At 43.0% G+C, this 10,458-nt stretch overlaps 1 protein-coding gene across 2 annotated transcripts in view; it reads right to left on the bottom strand.

Annotated features, from left to right (window-relative positions):
• The window catches only part of LOC111970328 (prolargin-like), a 15,193-nt gene extending 5,829 nt beyond the window's left edge, over window positions 1–9,364 (bottom strand). The window contains exons 1-2 of one of the 2 annotated variants that reach the window (XM_023997005.2): window positions 9,258–9,364; window positions 2,152–2,587 (exon numbers count right to left, since the gene is read on the bottom strand). In XM_023997005.2, the coding sequence (XP_023852773.1) occupies window positions 2,152–2,583 (432 nt within the window). In that variant the 5' untranslated portion in view covers window positions 2,584–2,587; window positions 9,258–9,364. The remainder of the gene's footprint in view (window positions 1–2,151; window positions 2,588–9,257) is intronic. The other variant, XM_070445715.1, reaches the window with a different exon arrangement.
• Between the last annotated feature and the right edge of the window lie 1,094 nt (window positions 9,365–10,458).

Below are 10,458 nucleotides of genomic sequence, written 5' to 3'. Positions count from 1 at the left end.
GGTAAACCACTTCTCCAATCTTTTTGGCTCTATAACAAAGAATAAAGAGCAAAAACATATACATGATCAAATACAAATCCTTGATCAACTATTAAAGACTACCAGAACCCACTGGATTCTCCAATTACCTTGAACGAGTTACAGGACAAAATAAAAACCCTCCAACCCAAAAAGGCCTGGTGTTGATGGTATCCTTAATGAAATGATCAAATATACAGACAACAAATTCCAATTGGCTATACTAAAACTCTTTAACATCGTCCTTAGCTCTGGCATCTTCCCCAATATTTGGAACCAAGGACTGATCACCCCAATCCACAAAAGTGGAGACAAATTTGACCCCAATAACTACCGTGGAAATGCGTCAACAGTAACCTTGGGAAAATACTCTGCATTATCATTAACAGCAGACTCGTACATTTCCCCAATGAAAACAATGTACTGAGCAAATGTCAAATTGGCTTTTTACCAAATTACCGTACAACAGACCATGTATTCACCCTACACACCCTAATTGACAACCAAACAAACAAAACAAAGGCAAAGTCTTCTCATGCTTTGTTGATTTCAAAAAAGCCTTCGACTCAATTTGGCATGAGGGTCTGCTATACAAATTGATGGAAAGTGGTGTGGGGGAAAAACATACGACATTATAAAATCCATGTACACAAAAACAAGTGTGCGGTTAAAATTGGCAAAAAACACACACATTTCTTCACACAGGGTTGGGGGTGAGACAGGGATGCAGCTTAAGCCCCACTCTCTTCAACTATATATATCAACGAATTGGCGAGGGCTTAGAACAGTCTGCAGCACCTGGCCTCACCCTACTAGAATCCGAAGTCAAATGTCTACTGTTTGCTGATGATCTGGTGCTTCTGTCACCAACCAAGGAGGCCTACAGCAGCACCTAGATCTTCTGCACAGATTCTGTTCAGACCTGGGCCTGACAGTAAATCTCAGTAAGACCAAAATAATGGTGTTCCAAAAAAGGTCCAGTCGCCAGGACCACAAATTCCATCTAGACACCGTTGCCCTAGAGCACACAAAAAACTATACATACCTCGGCCTAAACCTCAGCACCACAGGTAACTTCCACAAAGCTGTGAACGATCTGAGAACAGGCAAGAAGGGCATTCCATGCCATCAAAAGGAACATAAATTTCAAATACCAATTAGGATTCTGGCTAAAAATACTTGAATCAGTCATAGAGCCCATTGCCCTTTATGGTTGTGAGGTCTGGGTCCGCTCACCAACCAAGATTTCACAAAATGGGACAAACACCCAAATTGAGACTCTGCATGCAATTCTGCAAAAATATCCTCCGTGTACAACGTAGAACACCAATAATGCATGCAGAGCAGAATTAGGCCGATACCCACTAATTATCAAATCCAGAAAAGAGCGTTAAATTCTACAACCACCTAAAAGGAAGCGATTCCCAAACCTTCCATAACACAAGCAATCACCTACAGAGAGATGAACCTGGAGAAGAGTCCCCAAGCAAGCTGGTCTGGGGCTCTGTTCACAACACACCCCACAGAGCCCCAGGACAACAGCACAATTAGACCCAACCAAATCATGAGAAAACAAAAAGATAATTACTTGACACATTGGAAAGAATTAACAAAAAACAGAGCAAACTAGAATGCTATTGGCCCTAAACAGAGAGTACACAGTGGCAGAATACCTGACCACTGTGACTGACCCAAACTAAGGAAAGCTTGACTATGTACAGACTCAGTGAGCATAGCTTGCTATTGAGAAAGGCCGCCGTAGGCAGACATGGCTCTCAAGAGAAGACAGGCTATGTGCTCACTGCCCACAAAATGAGGTGGAAACTGAGCTGCACTTCCTAACCTCCTGCCCAATTATGACCATATTAGAGACACATATTTCCCTCAGATCACACAGATCCACAAAGAATTCGAAAACAAATCCAATTTTGATAAACTCCCATATCTACTGGGTGAAATTCCACAGTGTGCCATCACAGCAGCAAGATTTGTGACCTGTTGCGAGACAGAGAGACAGAGAGACAGAGAGACAGAGACAAATAGCGAAAGAAAAAAGAAAGATGGAATAATGAAAATCAGTGAATGCATGACTAAATAAATCAACTAAATAAATATATAGAAAAAAGCTCCCACCTGCTTGTCTACTTTTTTTATGCGATTGTTGGCCATGTTAACCCATCGCAGCTCTGTGGCGTTGTTGAAGGGTTCCGCTGTTACCACAGAGATGTAGTTGTTCTGCAGGTAAAGGTAGTGGACTCTCGACGGGATCACAGGGACCGTACGGAGGTTCCGGTTCTCACAATATAGGGCATTGGGGAAGGAGGGGGGGCAGAAACACTCGCGGGGGCAGTCAAGGAACATGGAGGGGGGGCCAAGGATGGGAGGGGGGAAGTCTGTGGGCTCCTGGGGTTCTGGTTCCTTAGGTGGCGGGGCAGGCTTGAAGGAGGGGCGCTTGGTGGGCTTTGGAGGCTTAGGAGGTTTCTTAGGCCGTGGTCTCTGTAAAAACACTGTCCCCATCAGGAGACAGAGCACCAGGGCAGAGTAGAGTCCCACACCTGCCTTCATTGTCCTGGATGGAGAGAGAAGGGGTGGAGGAAAGAGAGAGAGAGAGATTGAATTGAATTGAGAGAGAGACAGAGAGATGGAGAGAGAGAGAGAGAGCGAGAGAGAGAGACAGACACAGACAGACAGAGACAAGGCAAGAAGGGCCTTCTATGCCATCAAAAGAAACATACAATTTGACATCCCAATTAGGATCTGGCTTAAAATACTCCACTCAGTTATAGAACCCATTGCCTTCTATGGTGGTGTGCCCTGGGGTCCACTCACCAACCAAGAATTCACAAAATGGGAAAAACACCCAATTGAGACTCCGCATGCAGAATTCTGCAAAAATATCCTCAATGCATAACACAAATAATGCATGCAGATCAGAATTAGGACTATACCCGTTAATTTTCCAAATCCAGAAAGAACTGTTAAATTCCACAACCACCTGAAGGAAAGCGATGCCCAAACCTTCCATCACAAAGCCCTAACCTACAGAGAGATGAACCTAGAGAAGAGTCCCCTCAGCCAGCTGGTTATGTGGCTCTGTTAACAGACATAAAATTAGCCCCAACCAAAGTATGAAAAAACTAAAAGAGAACTACTTGACACATTGGAAAGAATCAATCAAAAAAACGGAGAAAATTGGAACGCTACCTGGCCTTAAACAGAGAGTACACAGTGCAGAATACCTGACCACTGTGACTGACTCAAAACTAAGAAAAGCCTTGATTATGTACAGACTCAGTGAGCATAGCATTGCTATTGAGAGTGGCTGCCATAGGTAGACCAGGCTCTCAAGAGAAGACAAGATATGTGACCACTGTCCATAAAATTTGTTGAAAACCGAGCTGCACTTTCTAACCCCCTGTCAAATGTACGACCATATGAGACACATATTTCCCTCAAATTACACAAACCCACATAGAATTCGAACACAAATCAATCCCAGCAGCAAAATGTGTGGCAACCCCCCCCCCCTCCCCCATGTTTACTCTCTGTAACTTTTTGCTTGTGTAGTAATGTTTACTGTAATGTTGATTGTTTCTGTCTTTGTGTTGTTTAATCCCTTTGTTGGTTTTTGTCATTGTGTGTTTTGGCAATGTCAACACGTTTCCCATGGCAATAAAGCCACTTTGAAATTAATTTAATTGACGAGACAGAAACCCAGAGACAGAGACCGAGCGACAGAGAGACAGAGAAACAGAGACAGAGAGACAGAGACCCAGAGGCAGAGACACAGAGACCAGAGACAGAGAGACAGCAGACCCAGAGACAGAGAGACAAGACCCAGAGACAAGAGAGACCGAGACCCAGAGATAGAGAGACAGAGACAGAGAGACAGAGACAGAGAGATAGAGACCTAGAGATAGAGACCTAGAGACAGAGAGATAGAGACTAAGAGACAGAGAGATAGAGACAGAGCGACAGAGAGATAGAGGACAGAGAGATAGAGACAGAGAGATAGAGACCCAGAGATGAGAGGACAGAGAGATCAGGAGACCCAGAGATAGAGACAGAGAGATAGAGACCCAGAGATAGAGACAGAGATAGAACAGAGATAGAGACAGAGAGAAGGACCAGGAGAACAGAGAGATAGAGACCCAGAGACAGAGAGACAGAGACTCAGAGACAGAGAGATAGACACCCAGAGACCCAGAGACAGAGAGACAGAGACCCAGAGACAGAGAGACAGAGACTCAGAGACGGAGAGATAGAGACCCAGAGATAGAGACCCAGAGATAGAGACAGAGAGATAGAGACCCAGAGATAGAGACAGACACCCAGAGACAGAGACCCAGAGACAGAGAGACAGAGACAGAGAGACAGAGGACCAGAGATAGAGCGACAGAGAGATAGAGACCCAGAGATAGAGACAGAGAGATAGAGCCCAGAAGATAGAGACAGAACACCCAGAGACAGAGACCCAGGACAGAGAGGACAGAGACCCAGAGATAGAAGACAGAGAGATAGAGACCCAGAGATAGAGACAGAGACCCAGAGACAGACACCCAGAGACCCAGAGACAGAGAGACAGAGAGACAGAGATAGAGACAGAGACATAGAGACCAGAGACAGAGAGCCAGAGACCCAGAGACAGAGAGATGAAGAAAAGAGACAGAGAGACCGAGACCCAGAGACAGAGAGATAGAGACAGAAAGACAGAGAGACCGAGACAGAGAGTGGGAGGGAGGAAAAAGAGATTGTGGCAAAATGTTATTGGAAATGTGACATTTGGTAAAGAACCAGATATAAGCACCTTTTATATATGCCCCTTTATTTGGTGTGACTTTGTTTCTAAATCGTTTATGATGCAGTTTAAATGGAGTTATGATTGCTGTTGTTTGTTAAACCTTAAAAGTGATCACAGTTTAAAGTGGATTACTTGCTAGCAGCCACTACAGTAAATGTTTTCCTCTAGCCTCTTGCAGGGTTTGGTAATCTGCTTATATAAAGGCTGAGTTGAGAGCAGTGACCTGTGCAGGCAAAGCACACAGACATGGTTCTCATTAATGACCGGGTGAAGCACTAGATTTTCCTTTATAGCTGTTAAAAAATAGAGAGGAGAGAGAGAGGAGAGAGAGAGAGAGAGAGAGAGAGAGAGAGACGAGAGAAGAGAGGAGAGAGAGAGAGAGAGAAGAGAGGAGAGAGAGAGAGACAGAGAGAGAGAGAGAGAGAGAGAGAGAGAGAGAGAGAGAGAGAGAGAGAGAGAGAGAGAGAGAGAGAGAGAGAGAGAGAGAAGAGAGAGAGAGAGAGAGAGAGGAGAGAGAGAGAGAAGGGTGAGTTTTAAGAGGGAGCTAAAAGATAAAGTCTCCATTTGTGTGTTTTTGGGGCTCTATTCAATCTGGATCGCTGCAGCATTACAGATTCCCGTGATAGAAATGTTAAGGTCATTTCAGATTGAGCCAACACGTGCAGCATTTACCGTGAATGCAGTCTACGGTAAAGCGGGAACATTGCCTTTCAATCACGCTGTAAAGCTGAACTTCTGAGATGCGTATTGAATAGAGAAACTTGGTCCAGTGTGAGTGGATCCTAAAGAGGGGGAACAGAGAGACTGGAGTTCTGAGACGCCCAGCAGGGGACCCTAAGTAGTCTATTTCTCCATCTCTCTCTGTCTTCCTCTCTTTTTTCTCTGGTCTCTCTCACTCTCTCTCTCTCGTGGCAATCTTACAACCTAGCATACAGGAGACCACATCAAACCAGTTGTTGGTCATTAGTTAGTAATTGACAGAGTTCCCAAGATACAACAAGTGACTACTCACAACAGTGAGTATCAGCATCTTACAACAGTGTGGGAATGACTGTGTTTTCTGTGCTTTGTTTGTTGTGAGAAAGCCTTCTGTTGAGTCTGATAAATAGCTGAGAATCATTGCAAAACTATTCTCCTAGCCAGAGTCTGTCCAGGCCAGGAAAACAGTTCTAAACTTCCCTTCCTCCCAAACTAATCGTGTTCCTGGCAATGCCACTCAGCCCAGAGTGTGTGATTTCACTTTTCCTCTCTCAGTAGTCCAGAACTCCAACAGCTATAATCAGATGTACGACTTCAGGACAGAGAGTTAGGGCTGTTGGTAGACACAAGAGAGCGATGACAGAGTTCTGCACATCTATACTACAGTCACAGCTATGTGTCTGGACTTAGGGTTGTTAGTCATCAAGATTTAAAAATCCTACAATGTGATTTTCTGGATTTTTTTTTTCTCATTTTGTCTGTCATAGTTGAAGTGTACCTATGATGAAAATTACAGGCCTCTCTCGTCTTTTTAAGTGGGAGAACTTGCACAATTGGTGGCTGACTAAATACTTTTTTGCCCCACTGTATATATATATATATATATATATATATATATATATATATATATATAATATACAGTACCAGTCAAATTTTGGACACACCTACTCATTCCACGGTTTTCCTTTATTTTTACTATTTTCTACATTGTAGAATAATAGTGACGACATCAAAACGATGAAAATAACACATATGGAATCATTGTAGTAACCAAAAAAGTGTTAAACAAATCAAAATATGTTTTATATTTCAGATTCTTTAAAGTAGCCACCCTTTGCCTTGATGACAGCTTTGAACACTCTTGGCTTTCTCTCAACCAGCTTCATGAGGTGGTCACCTGGCATGTATTTCAATTAACAGGTGTGCCCTGTTAAAAGTAAATTTGTGGAATTTAATGCGTTTGAGCCAATCGGTTGTATTGTGACAAGGTAGGGTTGGTATCCAGAAGATAGCCCTATTTGGTAAAATACCAAGTCCATATTATGGCAAGAACAGCTCAAATAAGCAAAGAGAAACGACTTCAAGACATTTAAGGTCAGTCAATCCGGAAACTTCAATAACTTTTAAAGTTTCTTCAAGTGTAGTCGCAAAAATCATCAAGAACTATGATGAAACTGGTTCTCATGAGGACTGCCACAAGAAAGGAAGACCCAGAGTTACCTCTGCTGCAGAGGATAAGTTCATTTGATTTACCAGATTTAGAAATTGGTATTAACTGCACCTCAGATTGCAGCCCAAATAAATGCTTCAGAGTTCAAGTAATAGACACATCTCAACATCAACTGTTTAGAGGAGACTGCGTGAATCAGGTCTTCATGGTCAAACTGCTGCAAAGAAACCACTACTAAAGGACAGCAATAAGAAAACGAGACTTGCTTGGGTCAAGAAACACGGACAATGGACATTAGACCGGTGGAAATCTGTCCTTTGGTCTGATGAGTCCAAATTTGAGATTTTTGCTTCCAACCGCCGTGTCTTTGTGAGATGCAGAGTAGGTGAAGGGATGATCTCCACATGTGTGGTTCCCAACGTGAAGCATCCTGCAGGAATACGCCATCCCATCTGGTTTGCGCTTAGTAGGACTATCATTTGTTTTTCAAGAGGACAATGACCCAAAACACACCTCCAGGCTGTGTAAGTGCTATTTGACCAAGAAGGAGAGTGATGGAGTGCTGCGTCAGATGGCCTGGCCTCCACAATCACCCGACCTCCACAATCACCCGACCTCAACCCAATTGAGTGTATGTGGGAACTCCTTCAAGACTATTGGAAAAGCATTTCAGYTGACTACCTCCTGAAGCTGGTTGAGAGAATACCAAGGGTGTGCAAAGCTGTCATCAAGGCAAAGGGTGGCTACTTTGAAGAATCTCTTTTTTGGTTACTACTTGATTCCATATGTGCTATTTCATAGTTTTGATGTCTTCACTATTATTCTACAATGTAGAAAATAGTAAAAATTAAGAAAAATCCTTGAATGAGTAGATGTGTCCAAACGTTTGACTGGTACTGTATATAAAGTATATAGATAGATAACACCAGTATAGATAAATAATACTCAGGGTTCAGCACATCTGAGTAAGCGTTGCCCACTTGCTCCAAGATCATCCTGGAACGATGATAAGAATCCTTCAACTTTATTCACTTTTCCATTGTTGATTAAATCTCCCGGAATATCTTTTCTGCTCCACTGGAGAAAAGGGTTGGCACTCTATTAAGGGGAGCTATAAAGTCTAGGCAGAAATGTGACTGGTAACACGTCAACCTTACTGGTAGGTAAACCAGGCTATACAGGCTATAGCTCCAGCCCAAGAACGCTTGGCTGTGAAACACCATTTGGAAAATACTGAGACAGACAGAAGAGGGTCTGCAGACAAGCAAGGAAAATCATTGGACTGTCTGCACTGTTAAGCCTGGCAGGCAGATATATAGCCTGGCTGTCTAAACTCCTGGGTGACCCTCATTCTAAAGGAAATATCGCCAAATGTTAAATAAGAAACTTTGTTTTGGCAGAATGATATAGATATTTTATAGCAAGTGTTAGACAACAGATAATGTTGTATGATCAACAATGATCCGTTTTAGCAATGTTTCCCATGCAGCCAAAAATGTTGTCAATAATGAATTCAATTGACAGTTTTATTTCTGTGTAAAAACACAGATATCCAATTCAACAGAACCAGTCCAGACCACAGACCATTATGAAGGAATGAACATTCCTGAGATGTTTCTGGAAATTTCAGAAAGCTTCTCCTCTCTTTTCAAAGACATTGATCAACAAAAATCTGTATATAACAGTGACCTACCAATCCTAGCAGACAGACAGACGTCTTGACAGATACCTGGACAGTTGTCAAGCCCTATCTGATTTAAAGCTTAGAGCTGTAGAGGGTAGCGTGATATAGCCAAACACAGCAAAGCAATGTTTTCCTAAATCTGACTGTGAAAAATAACTTCACTTTCAGTTCAGTCTTTTTGCCACCCAGTACTACCCTTCCATCAACTTGCAACAAGAAAGCAGCATGTTTAGCTGAACGAAATGGATAGGTGTGTCGCTATTTGTCTGAATGTCGCAGAGCAGCAGCGTTCTAGAATCTGCTTTGTGAGAAAACTTTAGCAGAAGCAACAAACGCTCTAGTGCAAGCTCTCTCTTTGGGAGGAGAGGACAGTACCACTCTCATTCAGCATCTCTATAGAAACACACACTGTCAGGCTCTGTTCACGTCCGCCTCTCTGCCAAGACACGCACACACAAACACACACTCCTCGTCCCACATACACCTCACACACTGTAAGACACACACACTCTCTCCTGGTCTTGCTTTGTTTACATGCTGTTATCGAGCGTGTCACATCTAATAGCATCCCCCCTGGAGGAAAGAAACAACAAATATTGTCTTACCTGCCAATGGTACCTGCCCTCTTTTATCAAGTTGAGAGTTTTCTGTCTCTATGCTCTCTGTCTCTCTTACCCTTACCTCTCTCTTCCTCTCCCTCCCTCTCTTCTTCTCAGTGGACAAGCCTCCTATTGGATGGTTCCCTGGTTATTTTTCCCTCTGAAAGTCATAGTGTTTCCCAATCTCCTCCCCTCTCCTCTCCTCTCCTCTCCTCTCCTCCCCTCCTCCCTCTCTCTCGTCTCTCGCTCCGTCCTCCTCCTCCTCTTCCCTTCTCCTCTCCTCGTCCTGCTCCTCGTCTCTCTCCTGTTCTCCTTTTCCTCTCCTTTCTCTTTGCTGTTTCTTCCTCTAGTCTCTTCTCCTCGTCCTCTGTCCTCCTCTCTTTCCCTCCCACTTCTCGCCTCCACAGTCATGTATGATCTTATTATTAAGTTTTCTCGGTCACACTTAAGTCTACTTTGGTATATCCGTGGATATGTGCCAGGTCGTGGAGTTGCTTTCTGACTATTATGGTCATATTTGTGCTTAATCGCACGCTAACGTGATTCTGTTTTTATATTAGGTGTTGCAGATGGTTTAGGTTTAGAAAAAGAGTTTAGTTAAGGTTTAGGTAGGGTTAGAGCTAGGGTTACTAGATAGTCTACAAACTAACTATCCTATAATAAAGTGTTTGTACATATCTCCACTGTTGAGGATGTTTTCTTCTACATGCTCTGTGCGTGTGGCATGTTGGTGTGTTGGTTATAGTTTCGTGTTTTTATTTAAGTCGGAAGTTTACGAGACACCTTAGCCAAAATACATTTTAAACTCTAGTTTCCACAATTTCTGACATAATCCTAGTTAACATTCCCTGTCTTAGGTCAGTTAGGATCACCACTTTATTTTAGATAATGAGTTTAGTGTCAGAATAATAGTAGAGAGAATGATTTATTATTCAGCTTTTATTTCTCACACATTTCCCAGTGGGTCAGAAGTTTACATACACTCAATTAGTATTTGGTAGCATTGCCTTTAAATTGTTTAACTTGGGTCAAACGTTTCGGGTAGCCTTCCACAAGCTTCCCATAATAAGTTGGGTGAATTTTGGCCCATTCCTCCTGACAGAGCGGGTGTAACTGAGTCAGGTTTGTAGGCCTCCTTGCTCGCACACACTTTTTCAGTTCTGCCCACAAATGTTCTTTGGGATTGAGGTCAGGGCTTTGTGATGGC

Source organism: Salvelinus sp. IW2-2015, linkage group LG11 (genome assembly GCF_002910315.2).
Source record: "Salvelinus sp. IW2-2015 linkage group LG11, ASM291031v2, whole genome shotgun sequence".
Taxonomy (NCBI): domain Eukaryota; kingdom Metazoa; phylum Chordata; class Actinopteri; order Salmoniformes; family Salmonidae; genus Salvelinus; species Salvelinus sp. IW2-2015.
Note: the sequence above shows the minus strand (reverse complement) of the source record. Positions and strands in the feature narration are given on the sequence as shown.